Genomic DNA, 19,890 nt, shown 5'->3' with positions numbered 1-19,890 from the left:
TGGTAATAAGTTCTGTGTTTTCGGCTGCAGAGATTATGTCGACAAGGCTGACTAGCCATAGTAGTGGCCTATATGCACGTTTCATACGGATTACATAATCTGAGAATATTTATTTTCCATTTGAAATGGTTAATTTCACAATAGACATTTCAAGCTTTCTATAGATATATTTCTCGTGTCTGTGAGGCAAGTATACACTGAGTTTCGGTTCATAGCGCACATTTATCTAGGTTAGCATTAGAGCGAGCAGACATTTAAAGTTGCTACTACTTAATAGCTACATGTTTCCAGTGATACGCCGTATTTGATGTCGACGAACGATAGGCGAATGTTTGGATTTCCTGCCGCTAACGATCTGTCCCTCACGGACTCCGTGATTTCGCCACTTCCTGTTGAGGATTTTTGCTGCGACTAACCGACTAATAAAATTTTGGTCAACCAAGACTCTTCCAGTCGCCTAACGTAAATGAAATGTAACTAGGACACGCATGCAGAGACCCTTCTGAAATTGCTGTTTTTTCCTCTGTTGCAGTTACACCACAGGGAGAGTTAAAATGTCCCCTCCGACGCTCTGCCACAGCTGTTGCCTTTTAAAACGCTCATTGTGCAAGAAGATATACAACAATTGAAACGTGTCCAATGATAACATGCTGGAAAAGTAGTTTTATGCTGTGGGCACATCCACTGTCAGGGGGAGATTTATCTGAAGACTCTGGCCAATTCTAACAACGCTGTGTTGCATAAAGTAATGCTCTGTTAAACACTTAATAAAGATATACTGTCTGGTCATTATTTGTTTTAGAACTCCATTCAAGTATTAGGCAACACAGAAACAATTGTGTGATTCTGTGACATGGCTGGCAGTTCTTGTAAGGGATGTTGGCACAAGACACTCTTCTATGGACTCAAATCTGTGGCACGCCGCTTGCATGTTGCAGTGTCCGAAATTGCATATACTCTCTTGAGTAGGTACTTATTTTGAATAAGTAATTACTTCACGACGGCTAAAAAGTATGTTCTATATAGTATGAATCTGTGTAGTATGAATGCAATATGGATGTACATCTGCCATGTTGCCCTTATCATGTGACCTACCAGTGTCAGTTACGTTGCCTCACTCACTGTCATTCGTAAATCCTCTCCCGTGGCCTCATGGGATAGTAAAGTGTCCATCGTAAGCACACTTTAGAAATTTGACGGAAGAAAAAGGTCATCTGGGTACTTTTTGCCTACTCTTTTATGCTGTGAATTCGGACATACTTCTTTTGTCACATACTGTTTTTCACCTACTATCTAGTGGGGAAGGATGGGATTCCAGATGCAGCCTTAGACATTCTCTGAAGAGATTGTAAGTGGCAAAATGTAGTGCTCTGGTATTCTGGTTATGAGGTTGTGAGGGAGTTACTATTGCTAAGGTGTTCTGATTTATCTTAATCATGCTTCTACACACACTGTCACACAAATTTTATATTTAGGGGTCCAACAGATTGCCACTGTTTATTACCCCTAAAATGACAAGTTTGTACCATAAAAGGTGCATGTTATTAGTACCTCAGAGTAGTAATATGTATCCTTAAAGTATTACTATTAACCTTATAGGGGTAAAAGGGTATGAAGTTGTCACTTTAATGGTACTGCTCCAGTGACAAGCTGATGTACCCCTTAAAGTACAATTTGTCACTATTTTTGAGAGTGTATGTTGCTACTCTGGTATTTTTGAGTGGCTGCAGGAAGTTGCTATTGCTAAGTGTTCTGCGTGGTTTATATCATGTTGCTAGAGTGTTCTATGACCATACCAGCTGTTATTTCTAAAGTGTTCTGGATTTTTCAATGTGTTGCTGTGCAGTTGCTAGGGTATTTTGGGTGTTTTTTTTTTTAGCCTGTTACTGTTTCTATCTCACTAAGCTGGTGGTGTGTTGCTATGTGATTGGCATCCATCCATCCATTCATCTATCTATTCGTTTGTTCCATCATTCGTCCATCCTTCCATCCATCCATCTAGTTTTATAGCCTGAAGTCAATCTTTTTAAGTTTCATAGATCTATGAAAAGCCATCTGTAAAACCCAGGAGGATACTTTGAACCTATGCACTGCACTAAAGAACCAATAATGTCACATCAGAAACTTTATTAATCTCCAAGGAATCATATAGGACCAAATGTATATAAAATTTGCTACCAAAGAACCCCTTACGAGTCTTTATTGGCACCACATTGTAATTACCCTGGGTTCACACAGTGATTTAATGTTTGCATATGCCCTATGCAGTCTACTTTGCAGAATAAGAGAATCTTGCTCCTTTATTTTAGTAATTGACATAAACACCCTGAAAGGTTTTGTTCTATAATCCATATTAAACAAAGAGAGCAAGGGTTGATTGGGTTCTCTGTAAGTGGGGGGCCAAGGGTCACGTACAGCAGCTTGAAATTGTTTTCCAGGATCATTTAACGTGCACCCCACAGTCTTCAAACGACAAGACCACTGATGGGCCAAATGCTCCGCTCACCAAAGGTGTGCCCGCGGGCACCATGGGGCACTGTCCTGATGATGAAATATGCCCAGCGCGGCTTCCCATGGAGAGAGCGAACGCAGCCCCAGAGGCCCAGCTGATGTTTCCAGCACAGATCTGCTCATGTGTTGTGTATTAAACAATTATAACCATTTCATCTGTGGGGGGTTGAGTTATATAACAATACACAGAGAATCTATTCATGGGAACTCGCTCTGTAAAAGCTCCTGTTTCCAATTTAACACAACAAGGAGGTTAACAACCCTCCTGTACTAGCCTAAATGTATTGTTTCTTTTTCTGAGATCTCTTGCAAGAATGGTTTAGATTGCATCTATATTGAAAACGAGAGACCCAGTGTGGCAAAACTAGTGTGCACTTGCAGCTACACTATTCAAATATAAAGGTTCTTTATTGGCAATGGAACCCTTTCATTGCACAAAAGGTTCTTTATAGTGGAAAAAGGTTCTTTAGATTATTAAAATGTTCTTTTGGGAACCCAAAATGATTCTCCTTTATTTTTAAGATTGTATGTTGATTATACCACAAGATGTCCGTGTGCTGACCATATAGGGATAATACACTCAAAAAATAATATTCTGTCATCGTTTTTCTCACCCTCATGTCTTTCCAGAACACTTTTGTGGAACGCAGAAGAAGATATATATATATTTTTTTTAAATGTCTAGCTGTTAGTTGTTAATTTTTCTCTCTATACAATAAAGCCAATGTGGTCCAATATTGTTTGACTTTCAAATGATAAAGACAAAATTGGAATGAAATGAAGGTTGGACATAATTAAAAAAAAATTATTGAATTAATAGAGCCAGTCGGCAATTGTTAAAGTCATTGCGTCACTGCAGCTGCCGTTAGAAGCTTGATTAGAGCTTTAAGAAACAATATTTATGAGACAGTTGTCAGATTTCATTGGTGATTTCAAATATGAAATTTAAGCTTACTGAACAGCTTTGGAGAATTTGATGTTTCCCCATTCAAAGAGATAGTAGCTGCACTTGCATGACTAAAACAGCTGCCCGAAGGCGTTTAAAGATGGCCGCCGAGTGAAATGACTTGCCTAAAGGGACTTTGATTTACCCACAATGAAACACACTCAACTTGACCTTTCAATTTCTCTCTGCACTCATTATTCCATCAGATTGCCGAATGTCAAGACATGTTTACTAAAAACTAATTTAAACATCTAAAGCAACCTCTCGCTGAATTAAATATGCAAATTGGTTTGATATTGCTTGCTATCGACAATCCTGCAACACTGAATCAATCTCTATTAGTTTGTAAGATTTTTTTCTATCAAGCTTCTGAAGAGGAGCTACTGTTAAAGATCTAAAACGCTTCCCTGCTGCTTTAACAACCCCCAGCGATCGCTTTTAACATCAAGTGACGTCTATTGTACTTATGAATGGCCTTAGAAGAAAGCGACCTGTAGCTCTGAAGTCTGGTTTTAAACAGGAGCAGAGTTAAAGTTTCTTCCCCGCTGGTGCGCTGTGCTTCTGAACCCCTTCGAGAGGGTCTTCTGCACTGAAGCACGCTGCAGGAATATGGGTTAAGCTCCTCAGGGCAGGCCCTTGAAGTTATCTGACTGGATATATAAATGTTTAGTGCTTGTTAAGAGCAGATAAAAGTCTTTCCTGCTCAGTGCGAGGAGGACACCAAAGGTCGAGATCCGAGATGAGTCTGAGACATCACTACACGTATTTAGTCTTTTAACAGATGGCACTGATAGTGTCGACATCTTTCTCTACTGGACAGGGTCCTTAAACTTCGTTTTTTATCAAATTTAAGGCCATAAAAAGTTGGAAATAGCTAGAGCTGCACGATTAATCGTTAAAAGATCTTGATTCAAACACCAACGCGATACTTCTTTTGTCACATACTGTTTTTCACCAACTATATGTTTAATAGTAGGCGAAGTAGGCATGGGAAGTATGAGATTTCTGATGCAGCCATTGAATCATTAATTCGTTCAAAAACACTTATTCATCCAGTAATGAGATGAGTGACTCACTGAATCATTCAAATAAGCCTTCTTTTTTAAATTAAATATTTTTTAATAGACTGCAGCAATACATTTTTTGTCGGAACCCCTAATAATTTACATGTTATTTTATTTATGACTAGTTGTCTGTTCAGAATCGTGATCTCCATTTGAAATAAAATAAATCATGATTCTCGATTTATCCAGAATTGTGCAGCTCTAAAAATTGCCTATCATAAATGATAAAATGAACTGGGGTAACTGCTATATTTCTGCTCTTCCATCCATAAGCGCCATCTACTGTTAGAGAGTGAATTTGACGAGAGTTTTACCAGGTCTAAGAAAATATTTGAAGAAAGGAATCTCACAATAGCATCTCAACATATCTACTCACAAAAAAAGAGCAAAAAATAATAGTGATCCAAAGACAACAGAGGAACTACAAAGATCTTAAGGGCGATGAAGGAGAACAGAGTTGTCTGTTCTCTGTTGTCTGTCTTGAAGTAAATGTTTTTACAATGGCTAATAGACAAAATCCTCACACTCTGATGAGCGATTTACTATACAGCTTTTACTTTGATCGCTGTCAAGCGTGTTTTAAGTTTGCACAGATTTATGACCTCAAACACTGCCAGAGAAAACAATTTTCCCAGTAACATCTTCAGTACCTCCTGTGTGAACTGACAGATTTGTGATCAAATGCAAATGACCCCCAAAACCATAATTTCTAATGATTTGTTGATATTCTGTCACATTTTTAATGACTCGACATTGTAAGTTTAGCGTTTTATGAGAGAATGTACCTTTTGCTGACTGTGATAAAACTAAACTCTGACTTCCCAGTTTAAATAAAGGAACCTGCATACAGAGATCACTTTTGGCATGTAGCTCAATAGACTATTTTTAACATGTATATTTCCTCTGTTTTTATGGGTTTCTTATACAAAATGCTACAGCCCTTACGTAGCCGCGCCCCTTTTCGGCGCTGTGTGTTTTGTCTTCCGGTTTGTATTTCTGCAGCATGAAAAAGATCTTACGGATTTATGAATGAACCGCTCATTTTAAAATCTTCCCGTTTTTTGACATTTGTTATGACATCCGCTTCAAACATTACAATGCTGGTGATAACTTTCGATAACTATACAATACAGCTACCGCAAAAAACAACAACCGGAAGTTCAAACTAAAGATGGCTGCGTCCTTGTTTCTCTGGCGCTCAAGGTCTAGTGTTTTTGGATAAACAAATTGTTGAAAACTATATTTTGACAATTTAATCAACAAATAAATGCATTGATTTTTGACCCTGCACTTACATTTGTGTGCAGTTTTTAGCCAATATTAGAATTTTCTTTATTATCACTGGTGATTTGATTTTTATTATATTGAAAGTAGATATCAAGCACATTTTATTTCAATTCGACTTCCAACCTTTTCTTTTTAAGTCAAACTTTTACTATGCCAGATTCTGAAAATATTTGTATGCGCATTAAATCATTTTAATGGCTGATTTTACTGTATTGATTTATAATATCAATCATCATATCAGCTATCTGGATCTCTAATATTATTCAACTATACAGACATGTCACCAAAATCAACATTTAAATCAGATTTCTGTAATAAATTCATTTTTTTAATGCAAACTTCGCCACATCTCCATGTAAAACAAAGAGTTAACAGATTAAATTGAACAATTTAACAAGCATGATATCAAGCACATCTGTGCGCATCAGATTTATCCTCGGTGTCCCATAATAAAACTGTCAGTGACAAGCATTTTGGCTCCAACAACAAACGGTACATCAGAACAGCTTTGGGTGCACGAGTCAATGACAACTGGAGCATTACCATGGAGACCAATAACAATTTGTATTTACAAAAATAGGTCCGGGAGGCTGAGAGTTGCCTCCACATGCATTAACAGAAGCCCAGTTCTGCCCGAGAGAGTCGAAATGTCGCCCGATCACACATCCTGTTCCCTGCTGTAGAATCTTATATCTGTTCTTGGAAATCATCTCAGCCTGCTCCAAATCCTCAAATGCTTCCGCCGCTACTCCGAAAATAAAATTGAGAAGGCCATGATGATACAGCAACACGCCACGTAAGGGCTTTTGCGCTCACCTGAAAGGTAATGTAAAAGATCATTACCACCAAAACAATACATCCGACTAAATAACAAACCGTACATGACAAGGCATCTTTTATGACGTCACTTACCTATTCTTGCACATTTCCAGAATATTCCGAGAAATCTGAGGGCAAAAGGAAAGGGTTTAAGGTTAATGCTTGAACAGATATAATATAAAAATTAAAACTGAAACCATATTAACAACAGCAGCTCTGGGAACTGTCCACTGACTCTACTCATTTAAAGGCACACTATGCAAGATTTGTACCTTAATATAACAGCTTCGAAATCATTTCGATGGTAAACGAACTCGTAGTAGTAGGGCGAATCATCCCGATAGCAAAGCGGTTGGCAAAGCAATGCAAGTTTGAGAGGTGGCGCCCTGCCAAATCTAGCGAGAATCAATCACGACTTGCTTTACGGCACGACGTCACGTACATCAACAACATATGAAGCAGCCTCTATGGAAGACACTAGCACGCATTTCAGACGTGAATCATGGCAGAGTCGACGAAGAAAGCGCGGTCGGAAGAGTGCAGAGACGGCTCTGCGCGAGTGGTATTTACGACGGTAACGATAAACACAAGTACTCCACGGCGACTCTAGGGGTCGCTGCTTGACAAAAACAGAAACTGCATAGTGTGCCTTTAAATAATAATAATAAAACAAATACTATGGAAGTCAATGGCTACCGCCAACTGTCTGGTTACCGGCATTCTTTAAAATATCTTTTGAGTTCAATATAAGAAAGAAACTCATACAGGTTTGGAACAACTTTAGGGTGAGTAAATGATGACAGTATTTGAATTTTTGCGTGAACTATCCCTTTAATATCTAGTATGACCCACTAGAAGTTATTCAAGGGGCAATCAGTCTTTTCAGTCTCAAATCAGGCCAATCTACATTTTTATGTAGCTGATTTAAAGAAAGTTACGAACACAACAGTCTTAAAGAAAATAATGTGATGTCTAACTTCTAAGACTAGTCTTCGCGCTTTTTGCAACCGGCCCCTGTGCAGGATTTCACGGCTTAAAATACACATTGACGAGTAAAAGAAAAAGCAGTCTTGCAGCAGATTCAGTCTGATGACTGCTTGTCTAGGAAGCGTGAAGCAGAAGATTACAGGGGGCAGAACTAGATGACGGACAAGATTCACCGGGGCTGAAATGTCATAACAGAAGCCTGACAGAACCGAGATCTACGAGCAGACGGGCATCTGGCATGAACAGAAACAACAAACAGGGGTCAGCGAGAACATCCACTGTCAACAGTCAGTCCCGGGAACAAAACCGTGCCTCTGTTTCCCCAAATTAACCCAAGCCTTAACACACTTCTCCAGTAAACGCTCTTTAGGCTTCATACCTAACAATCATACAAACATGATTTAATACTTGATCGGATTTAATGTCCTTTGATCCGATCATTTACTTTGTGAGCTGCCAGTTTCTGCCCATGAGTACTTTGCAGTAATTCACTATAAATGGCAAAATGCACATGTTGGGAAGTGTGTCACAGTGAAAACAAACACAGTTACTGGGAACAAACAAGGTTACGCAGTTTGAGGGGGGTGTGAAAACCATTACTTTAATGAAGCAACTCCAGCTAATTTGTCTTGGATGTGTTTGTTGAGATCAGATCGCTGGATGTGAATTATCTCCTTCATTTCCTGGTCCTGTCATTTGAAGTCCAAACATGTGGTGAACATCTTGTTGCTCGAGTTCGACATCAGAAGATCGCTTTACCTCACACTCACAGATCTGCCCAAAACCAACAATGGCCAATGACACTGAACTTAGATTAAATCAATTAGGAAAGGAAATAAAGGATGTTTTATTGTAAAATAGAGAGTAGATTTCTGTTTACTTTTTGGCCATAAGAATAAATTCCCAGAAATAAACTAATTTCTGATTGTTTCTGGAAATTAAACCCTCTTTTATGCTATTTTAAAGGTCTTAATTTTGTTTTGAAGTTATCCCACAATTTAATCTAATTAAATTTTTGCATAATATACATTGCAGCCTCACTTCTTTTCTCACAGTGTCTGGAACGTCTCTCTCTAAACCCCTCATCTCCAGAGCTCTACTCTGATTGGTCAGATGGCCCAGACTGTTGTGATTGGTCTACTTAGCTTTGATTGGTCATATGACTCAGTCTGCTGTGACTGGTCTACTCTGCTCTGATTGGTCAGATGGCCCAGACTGTTGTGATTGGTCTACTCAGCTTTGATTGGTCATATGACTCAGTCTGCTGTGACTGGTCTACTCTGCTCTGATTGGTCAGATGGCCCAGACTGTTGTGATTGGTCATATGACCCAGACTGTTGTGATTGATCTACTCTGCTCTGATTGGTCATATGACCCAGTCTGCTGAGACTGGTCTACTCTGCTCTGATTGGTCAGATGGGCCAGACTGTTGTGATTGGTCATATGACCCAGACTGTTGTGATTGGTCTACTCTGCTCTGATTGGTCAGATGACCCAGACTGTTGTGATTGGTCTACTCTGCTCTGATTGGTCAGATGACCCAGACTGCTGTGATTGGTCTACTCTGCTCTGATTGGTCAGATGACCTAGCCTTGATGCCAGCCAAACTTAGCCCCGCCCACAACATTAGAGGTCGGGAAGTTCGGTCTGGACTTGATCCGTTGTGGAGCAACTATGCTCGAACCAGAGCTGTTTAGACCAATCAAATTGTCAGGGCGGGCTTTATACGATGATGGACAGATGATGAACAGTAACGTAATCATCCACATCACCAAAGAGCGCTTGGGTTGAATTCGTTTACAACAAAGATGCCGCCATTGCGTCTGTTATAGAAGATATCGACAGCACATTAATTTTAAAAGAGGAACAGTGAACCGCGATCAAGGTATTTGTCGATCGGAAAGATGTTTTTGCCGTCCTTCCTACGGGATTCGGCAAAAGTTTAATTTATCAGCATTAAAGGTGCATTGCGCAACTTTTCATGTTAAAAATACCCGTTTTCTAACCCATACATGCTTAAACAATTGCCTGATGGGCTGACTGAGCCCTTCTCTGATCACTGCGATTGCCTCTATAATCCTGTACAGTAAAATAAATAAGAGGGATTCGGGTCGGAATCTGAGACTGGGCGTGACGTCATGCGCGTTCACGGCACGCTCATATGTCTGGCAGGTTTGTGATTGTGTATGCGCCGACGCCGCCATTCTCCGTAGAAAATGGATTCTAAGAGACCGGCTTGTAGTTCATTTCAAACACCAACGCAAACTCCACGTAAGATAAAAAAAAAAAAGAGAACTTTTGTCTAGTGCAACCAAAAGGTCCAAATTGGAGTCAGACAGGCGTCGGGGTAAGACGAGAGTAAACATAGGGAAGGCTTTCAACAAATGGAGAGATCTCCGGTCTGCTCTAGGGCTCAAACGGGATCCTCAGTTGGCTTTTTTCTTGATAAAAAGGTAAGATATATCCCATTCTCTAATGTCTGATACGGCCAATAATGACAATAAATGACGATCCATAAAATGTGTAATGCTTTAGCGTAAGCTAGATAAATGTACAATCGGAATAGGTTTTACTAACTTACCATTGTCAGTGATCAGGTTCAGAATGATTGTGATATAAAATGCTGATATATAAGTTAGATACTTAGACACAAATTTTGAGCAAATTACTGCTTAATTACGATGTATTGCTATTGGAATATGCTACTTAGCTGATCAATAAAACAGGCTAAACCCCCGCAAATCTTCGGCGGATTAGCCTGTTTGGCTTTTATGGTAACGTCATAGTGCCACTTGATTGTTTATTACCTTGAGACATTTGGGTGTACTTTGTTGACCGACTGTGTATGGTATGGTATCATGATTACAATTTTGAGCTTTTACAAAGTTATAACTTATATTGTTCATGAACGTGTTTCCATAATAATAGTCATAAGTGGATACAGTAAACACATAACACAGTTCAACATGGAGATAGATGGGAATAAAAAACGAAGTTTTCTACTACCCCCATTTTTTCCCTCACACATAAGTGTGTTATTTACTCAATTGCCTTTCCTTTCACATATTTTAAATTACTTGCAGATTTAAAACTTTATTACCTCTGAAGACATTATGATTGTAAACAAAAGATTTGTGCGGCTGATGCTCTTTGGGTTATGACCAGCTCGAGCTCGTGCAAGCGTGCGTGTGCGTGTGGTCCGTGAGCGTGCACACCTCTGGTTGCAGTTTCGCTTGCCGCCAGAGGGGGCGTAGTTCTGCGAAAACTCAGACTCTCGCGCAATGCACCTTTAATATACCCTGATGGTTGCTAAGAAGATGGGGCGCAATGAAAACCCTGTGGTCATTGTGGTTTCTCCGTTGCTCTGATTGGTTGTAGGTCTATCCAATTGAGTGCAGAGGCATTTTCTTTCCTGGTTCGGTTGAAACACGGCCCATAATCACAGCCCAATGGAGCAGTATCAGACTCATATTCTGACTAAAATCTGAGTATGACGACGTCAGGCTACAGATGACTCAGTCTGTTGTGATTGGCCCAGTCGGTTGTGATTGGCCCAGTCGGTTGTCATTGGCCCAGTCGGTTGTGACTTCCAGCGAGACGCCATTACCATATCTGAATTTCAGCTCAGGATCTTCCTCAGCACTCGATACAAACAGTAACAGTGGCGACGGTTTTACCGTATCACTTCCAGCGCGAGTCCTCATCCTTTGGAAGTGCACGCAAAGTGGATTTGCTTTTGAAGTAGGCCTGTCACGATAACAACTTTTTGTTGAGTGATATATTGTCCCAGAAATAATTGTGATATTATTGATATTTTAAGACCTTTTTATGCCACTGAATATATAATCATAATAACACAACAGCATAATAATGCAAGGAGGCCTACACACTTTCAAATGACAATGAACTTTAATAAGAATAAGAATTAAGAATATTTAGATACTGGAATTGAAGTGTCAAAAAATACTAATAACGTTGAATAAATAAGCCTTTGCTAAGTATAAATACAAAAAACAAAAACACACTTGCAAATGCACAAAAGGCAATTAATATGGAGATTTTCCATCAGCAGATTTTCCCCTGACCTTCTTTTCTCAGTAACGTGAAGGGGATTCTTGAATCCACTGCTGCTTCAATGTATATCATTTTGAGTGGTTTGTTATTCAGTTATTAATCAAAATGTATCCTTCTAAATATGAAATGATTTGAACGGCTTCTTCAAGCTTACGAGATTTAAGTAGTTATAGAATTACATGTCTGTTCATTGGAACTTGCGCTCTCTTTGTTTGTGACACATGTTAAAACATATATTTACTCTTCTAGCTGACCCTGACAGCCTAGGTCACTGGGGTCACTCAGGCCTGCCTCCTACGTGACCAACTCTTGGTTAAAGAATTTACTTCTCATCTTCAATCAACAGAGAATACTGACGAATATTGTCTGAACCTCTAACTGAAAGTACATCTTATCAGTATGTTTTGGGAAAGTTTCCCAATCTGAGCTCGACCAACTCCAACCTTGAAGAAGCTGTGTATCTGTGTGTGTGTGTGTCAGTATCCTTTGTTACAGGACCAGATCTTTGTGAGATGAGCAACTGGCACGCAGGGGAGATGAAAAGACCATCTGACAGACAAACTGGAGTCTAGGAACTCAGGTTTGTGACCTCAAAGGGTCACTTTGTGCCTAAGCCGGGATCCTTGTGTGTCATCCAGATAATAAATGGAGATATGCTTCTGACTAACAGCTCATATGTGGAAATTTTCAAAGTTTATCAATGCCTTAACCAATCGGAATTGTTCAACCTGAAATGATGATGTAGTTTAGTGACTTGTGTTGAGTATAATTGGAAATGACAACAAGATCCAAACTTCTAGTCTCAGTTACAACTACAGTGTTTGAAGGCGGGGCAAAGTACAGACAGCCAATGAAAACCATAGGCTGGCATTATGCAAATTTGTTACAAACATACGTAGGTTTGTGCAGAATGTAAGAGTGGAATTACTCACGACTCGTTTTAGGCTGTTCAAAATTAAAAAAAATTAGGATTCAATAACTCCAAATGTCATCCACTTCAATCTTTGAAACTTTGTAGACTTTTTACATTCACAAACAGCTATATTATATTACACACTGCATAAAAGGTAATATCCCAAAAAGCACAATAGGGGCACTTTAGTTGTGAAAAAGTGTTTGTATAAAAATTAGAAAACAAAAGCAGACCTGTTTGGACAGCATCTTTAACTCTTCACCTGTCTGTAGGTGCTTAAAGCGAAAAGACTTTCTTACATCCATGGCATATTTCTTTTTTTTAAAAAGGTCAGAACGTGTGCTATATAAATATGCAGATGGCAGTAAACATACCCCGTTTTGTTCTTATCCAGCAGGCTGGGAGTGAGAGCTCGAATATACGCACAGGTGCAGATGAGCAGCAAGATAACCGTCAACAGACTCTGGAAATTAAATATGGCAGACTGCAAGAGAAGCACAGGGGAAATGAATAAATACGCACTTATTAATGAACAACTAAACTTGTAAAGCACTATAACAAGTATAAGAATATTTAATGCACATTTAGAAAACTTAATTTTTTTATATAAATGGTTCCGCTTATTAATATTCTTTGATAAACTGACTATAAAAACAGTGATGTGTGTCTTGGCAAAACCACGACATTATACCAAACCATTATTTTTGGTATAAGAGCCTAGTATGCATTCACTCAGAGGCAAGTGTTGAGTACATAGCAAAAATGAATTAGTTTTGATTAAAATATAACATGCAAAGAAAACACCACAGTGATTGCAATGAAATCTACAGTCATGCATTCTAGCAGCGCATTTACAATCTTGTGCATGATTTACAGTTACTTCTGTATTTTATAGGTAACAACCATAATTGTCCAGATTGAGATTCAATTTAATGAAGGCATTTCACATAAAAATCCCCTGAAAATCACTTCCAAATAAAAATAAAGTTCATTTGTGACAACTTTCATCTTAATTTAGTGATTGCATTACAATATTATTAATTTACTCACTGTGTGTGTGTACATACATACATACATACATACATACATACGCTTATCAAGGCTGCGTTTATTTGATTAAAAAAAAAACAGTAATATTGTGAAATATTATTACAACTTAAAATAATAGTTTTCTATTTGAATATACTTTAAAAAATAATTTATTCCTGTGATGCAAAGCTGAATTTCAGCATCATTACTCCAGTCTTCAGTGTCACACATGTGAAATCCAGTCTATCACATGATCCTTTAGAAATCATTCTTATATTCTGATTTATTATGAGTGTTGGAAACAGTTCTGCTGCCTAATATATTTGATGAATAAAAGGTTAAAAAGAACTGCATTTATTCAAAATAAAAATATATTTATCTTCTTTACTAGCACTTTTAATCAATTTAACACATCCTTGCTGAATAAAAGTATTGATTTATTTCAAAAAAAGAAAGAAAGAAAATTACGGACCCCAAATTACTGACCAGTAGTGTATTTCTATTTTTTTTTAAATGTGCTTCTTTTTATTTTATTTTAATTTATTTACTTTTTATTCATCAAAGTATCCTAAAAAAGTATCACAGGTTATGAAAAGATATTAAAGGGATACTCCACTTCTTTTGTAAATAGGCTCATTTTACAACTCCCCCAGAGTTAAACAGTTGAGTTTTACCGGTTTCGAATCCATTCAGCCGATCTCCGGGTCTGACGGTACCACTTTTAGCATAGCTTAGCGTAATTAATTGAACAGGACAAGACCATTAGCATCTCTCTCAAAAAAAAATGACCAAAGAGTTTCGATATTTTTCCTATTTAAAACTTGACTCTTCTGTAGTTACATCGTGTACTAAGACTGACAGAAAATGAAAAGATGCGATTTTCTAGGCTGATATGGCTAGGAACTATACTCTCATTCCTGCGTAATAATCAAGAAACTTTGCTGCAGTATCATGAGTGAAGCAGGCGTAATGATATGACGCAGCACCTGATAATAGTCCCCAGCTCAGTAGCCTATTATCAGGCGGCATGTGCTGTGTAATATCATTACGCCTACTTCACTCATGGTACGGCAGCAAAGTTTCTTGATTATTACCCAGGAATGAGAGTATAGTTCCTAGCCATATCAGCCTAGAAAATCGCAACTTTTCATTTTCCGTCGGTCTTAGTACACGATGTAACTACAGAAGAGTCAAGTTTTAAATAGGAAAAATATCGAAACTCTTTGTTCATTTTTTTGAGAGAGATGCTAATGGTCATGTCCGGTTCAATTCATTATGCTAAGCTATGCTAAAAGTGGGACCCCCAGATCCAGAGATCAGCTGAATGGATTCAAAAACGGTAAAACTCAACTGTTTAACTCTGGGGGAGTTGTAAAATGAGCCTATTTACAAAAAAAAAGTGGAGTATCCCTTTAAGCAGCAGAACTGTTTCCAACTTTGATAATGAATCATCATATTAGAATGATTTCTAAAGGATCATGTGATAGACTGGAGTAATGGTGCTGAAAATTCAGCTTTGCATCACAGAATAAATGATAATTTAAAGTATAATAAATTGAAAACCAATAATTTTAAATTGTAATAATATATCACAATATTACATTTTTGTTTCTGTATTTTTGATCAAATAAATGCAGGCTTGATGAGCAGAAGAAACTTCTTTCAAAAACATTAAAAATAGTAATGTTTCCAAACTTTTGACCTGTACTATATATATATATATATATATATATATATATATATAGATAGATAGATAGATAGATAAATATGACACCATATTATAATTCTCATTAACCATTCCTTCACCTTACACATTCGTGATTGCATTTTGTGTTTTCTTTGCAGATTTCATAAATAAGAAATTACCCTTCTTGGTACATTCTAATGACATAAGTTAACTTGAGTTCAAGGCCCATGTTCTCACTGCCACATCACACTCGCAGCTGAGCTCAGTAATACATGTTATCAAATGGTGTGTTCAGCAGAACTCAACCGTGACAGTTCAGAACGATCCTACACACACACAGCTCCCAGATTCACTGCATTCATCAACACGAGCAGCTGCTTTCTGTTGTTTAGATTCCTGCATCACATCTAACTTCTGCTACCAGCGTCTTCATTCTCACTGCACCGTTGACACATATATCACTACATTAGACAGCATGCGACGACATACCAGTCAATAAAATCAACCTGACAGCTCGCTTCTACTTCGCGTTTTTAAAACTATTTTAAAATACCAGTTTTACACTCACCATCTTGATATCCCCCGGCCAGCCAACTCACACTTCCGGTGTAAGATGGAAATTACGTCACCGGTACGGCAGCCTGGAAGCGCGAAGTGTCGAAACTAACCCGGATGGCCAGAGAGGAGTGAAAGCAAGTGCTGCTGCAGGAGTGTGTTAGTTACAGTGAATTAAAACTCATTTAACACACAACATCCATTTCCTCTCGGAATGAGGTGAGACTTTGCAATGTGATCGCGATATGACTGAGTTTGGAGGGAAATGCGCCTGTTTATGATAATTATGATGGTGTTTGTGTTTGTGTTCTGTGAAATGCTTATTAGTTTCCTTACATAAGCAAAACACAAGCTAATATTTCATAAAATGATGCACCTACAAGATATAAACCAGCAAGAAACATAGTTATGAGAATATGAGAAACGTTTGTCTTATTTAACAGAAATATAAGAGCAGCATTGAAGAGGGTTGTGTTATCAACATTTATTTGAACTTGAAATCTTGTTTTTGTTTTGGTATTATTGCTGTAAAATAATAATATTTAATAAATAAAAGTTTAATACAAATTTATGTTTTATGAACAGGACATTCATTAATAGGACATTCCATATATATATATATATATAAAATAGTATATTAATAATAAATACATGCATAAAGTACATATCTTATATATATATGTACTTTATGTATGTATGTATTTATTATTATAATAATTATTTATATATATAATATCCCCCCCCTCCCCCCCAAATGGTTTTAAGTCAGTTATTTATATATTTTGCTGTAGTGTGTCAGTAGGAAATATCAGTTTACATTTCCAAATATTCTTTTTGCCATTAATTGTAATAATCCAGTGAGATTTCTGTATGCACAAGGAGTCTAACAACAGCCGGTATGATCTGATCTCACCATCATCGAGTCCGTCTGTGATTACATGAAGAAACAGAGAAAACTGAGACAGACTAAATCCAGAAGAACTGCGGGAACGTCTCTGAGATGCTTTAAGAAACCTATCAGCAAAGCTACAGTACTGTGAAAAGTACTGGCACTTGTGTTAAAATGCTGTAAAGTGAGAATGCTTTCAAAAATAAAATCACAAATTGAATTTATTTATGATTTAACTTCTATGAACTAATTCAAATCAATATATGGTGTAACGACCCTTTGCGTTTAAAGCGGCTTTTGTCCAGGTACACTTGCGCATAGTTTTTCAGGGAGCTTTGCAGGAAGGTTTCTTCAAGCATCTTGGAGACGTTCCCGCAGTTCTTCTGGATTTAGTCTGTCTCAGTTTCTTCTGTTTCTTCATGTAATCACAGACGGACTCGATGATGGTGAGATCAGATCATACCGGCTGTTGTCAGACTCCTTGTGCACACACAAATCTCACTGGATTATTACAATTAATGGCAAAAAGAATGTTTGGAAATGTAAACTGATATTTCCTACTGACACACTACAGCAAAAGATATAAATAACTGACTTAAAACCATTTTTTTGGGGGGCGGATATTAACATGCCTAAGACTTTTGCACAGTACTGTATATATATTATGTATATATGGAATGTCCTAAATGTATTAATTTCTTAGATACTAATGCCAATATAGGTTGCTGTATTGTCAGTACCTATGGTATTTTGGTGGGACTATGGTTACCCTGGCAAGATTTCATAAGGGTAAACGAGATATGAATTAATATAATGTGTTCACATCATGTCAAAATCAGGCATGGATCAGGTTTATGAATTATTCTAGTGTTTCCAGCACAAAAACGATAGTAATGTCTTTTCCATGTGGCACTGGAACTTTGTTTTTGTTTTGTTCCCATTTTCACACAAGGGTCATTCTGTGTCAAAGGGTCCCCGGCTAAAACTTTTGATTTTGATCTTAATATTAAAATATTAAATGGCATGGATGTTTATTTACTGAATCCACTATTTTGTAGAGGGGGGTCAAATTGACAATTTTCACCTGAGATTTGGAGCCAAATTATATGGGGGTAAAAATGACTTTAAAAAGATGACAGCATCATTATTATTATTTTTTAGGTCTATTAATAAAATCTGTTTATTTTAGCAATGATTGTTGCATTATATGCCGACGGTGATCGATTTGACATGGAATGATCCATAAACACAAATTGGGATGTAGTATAATCTTTTAATCCTTTTGACAAGCACTTATATAAATGTTTGCAGCCATTTATTTATTATGAAATGACATCATTTTTGTCAGAAGCTGAGGTTTTTATCTTTTGTGCAAAGACATTTTCAGAAATGTATTCATGTTTAAGTAGCTGAGGTTTTTGCGGTCTGTGATGACTATCATCACACCCGTCTGAACACACAGGCTCTTGTTACAGAATTGACTGACTATTTCCTTTTCCAGTCATGCTCTCAGTCTAAAAGTGTGTGTATGGACGTACAAAACACAAGCCATTGGTTTCAACAGTCTCTTTTTTCATTGAGGATTAGCATTTTTCCATTTTTCATTTTTTTTTAAATTGTGGGACTTTTCCCTTTAAAAAAAAGACTTGGAGAATTGATTCATTGTGTTTTGCATCTGACCGCTGATGACTTTTGGGATCAGGAGATAGTGCTCAATTCAGCAAGCCATAAATCCTTAGCTTTTGGTGGCCTATGAATATCTCTATTCATGGGTGGATACATTGAGAACATGTTGCTCAGATGCAGAAAAAAAAAAAAAATCAGTAATATGCAAAATGTGGTGTGCAGATTATTATTATTATTTTTTTTGGTCTCATGAAACCTTTAAAGTCAAGGTTTGGCTCATATTTCTCGTTAAAATCAAAAGAACATTTACGAAATTCATAGTATAATTTGTTTGTGACATTATTTTCATGACAGCTAAACATGTTCTCAGTACTGTAATTAAAAAAAATATATCATTTTTTACTGTAATGCAAATATAATGTGATTTAAATTTAATGCATTTATACATCATGGTAGTATTTGATTAATTTAATTTGCAGTGATTTAAAGGAAACATTTATGTAATGCAGTGATTAAAAATTTACTTTTTTCCCCCATATTACACTTATTATAATTTGCAGGTAAACTGTGTTTAATTAAATTGCTTTTATAATAATTTCTCAAAGAAGAAAAAAATATGTTTAATAATTTTTAAATAATATTATTAATAATCTTATATATTTTTTTATTTCGATTTTTGGGTGAAACCCAGATATTTCTTCATGATTTTCACTCTTGAGATACTTCATTTAGCTTCCACAGCTGTGCAGGACAGAAGAGACAGTAAAAAAATTTTTGTGCATATTTCATAAGAAGAGATTGTCAGTGTAGAATGTCAGTCTTGTTTAGACAAGAGGGTTTTGTTGAGTTACTCGTGACCATCTGTGATGGAGCGCTTTAGAGCGGAATGTTTCTTAATTACACCTCAGTCAGTGTCGTTCACAAGCTCTCACATATATTATTAAGAAACCAATAATCTCTTATGACTGGTAGTGAGTTTGACCCAGACCTTCATGATTATAAGTTTTTGTTTTTGTCCATTTTAAAATAGTACAGGCTTACAGGCATTTCAAACAAATGCTGTTCTTATGAACTTTCTATTCATCAAAGAATTTTGAACAACAAAAAAAAATAGAATAGGTTTGTATTCAAAATTATTAAGCAGCACAACTGTTTTCGACATTTACTATAACAATAAATGTTTCTTGAGCAGTAAATCAGCATATTAGAATGATTTCTGAAGGATGACACTGAATAATGATGCTGAAAATTCAGCTTTGCATCGCAGGAATACATTTTAAAATATGTTTGTAACTATTGTAATAATATTTCCACAATATTACTTGTTTTACTGTGTTTTTGGTGAAATAAGTGCATCCTTGGTGAGCATGTTAACATTTTAAAAATCTTACCAACCTCAAACTTTTGAACGGCACACTCTAAAAAATGCTGGGTTATTTCAACCCATGTTTGGGTCAAACATGGACAAACTCAACCATGGGTTTAAAAATGTACCTTGGGTCA

The 19,890-nt window shown here is 37.1% G+C and overlaps 2 protein-coding genes across 3 annotated transcripts in view; one reads left to right on the top strand and one right to left on the bottom strand.

Moving 5' to 3' along the window:
- Window positions 1-6,114: 6,114 nt before the first annotated feature.
- Window positions 6,115-16,033, bottom strand: tmem167a (transmembrane protein 167A). Its single transcript, XM_084401262.1, has 4 exons — window positions 15,886-16,033; window positions 12,976-13,085; window positions 6,721-6,755; window positions 6,115-6,624 (listed from the first exon to the last, which is right to left on the bottom strand). The coding sequence occupies exons 1-4, from the start codon at window positions 15,886-15,888 to the stop codon at window positions 6,554-6,556; spliced, it is 219 nt and encodes a 72-aa protein (XP_084257388.1). The 5' UTR covers window positions 15,889-16,033; the 3' UTR covers window positions 6,115-6,553.
- xrcc4 (X-ray repair complementing defective repair in Chinese hamster cells 4) overlaps window positions 15,954-19,890 on the top strand; it is a 38,745-nt gene continuing 34,808 nt past the window's right edge. For both annotated transcript variants that reach the window (XM_084401260.1, XM_084401259.1), the window contains exon 1: window positions 15,954-16,091. In XM_084401260.1, coding sequence (XP_084257386.1) covers window positions 16,087-16,091 — 5 coding nt within the window. In that variant the 5' untranslated portion in view covers window positions 15,954-16,086. The remainder of the gene's footprint in view (window positions 16,092-19,890) is intronic.

Source organism: Rutilus rutilus (genome assembly GCF_951802725.1).
Source record: "Rutilus rutilus genome assembly, chromosome: 25".
NCBI lineage: Eukaryota > Metazoa > Chordata > Actinopteri > Cypriniformes > Leuciscidae > Rutilus > Rutilus rutilus.
The sequence above is the reverse complement of the archived record's forward strand: the minus strand, read 5'-3'. Positions and strand labels throughout refer to the sequence as shown.

Coding starts and splice junctions, on each gene's coding strand:
- tmem167a (XM_084401262.1), bottom strand. Junction 6,756..12,975: donor CTGGATAAGAACAAAACGGG/GTATGTTTACTG, acceptor TTTTGCCCTCAG/ATTTCTCGGAATATTCTGGA. Junction 6,625..6,720: donor CTGGAAATGTGCAAGAATAG/GTAAGTGACGTC, acceptor ATTACCTTTCAG/GTGAGCGCAAAAGCCCTTAC.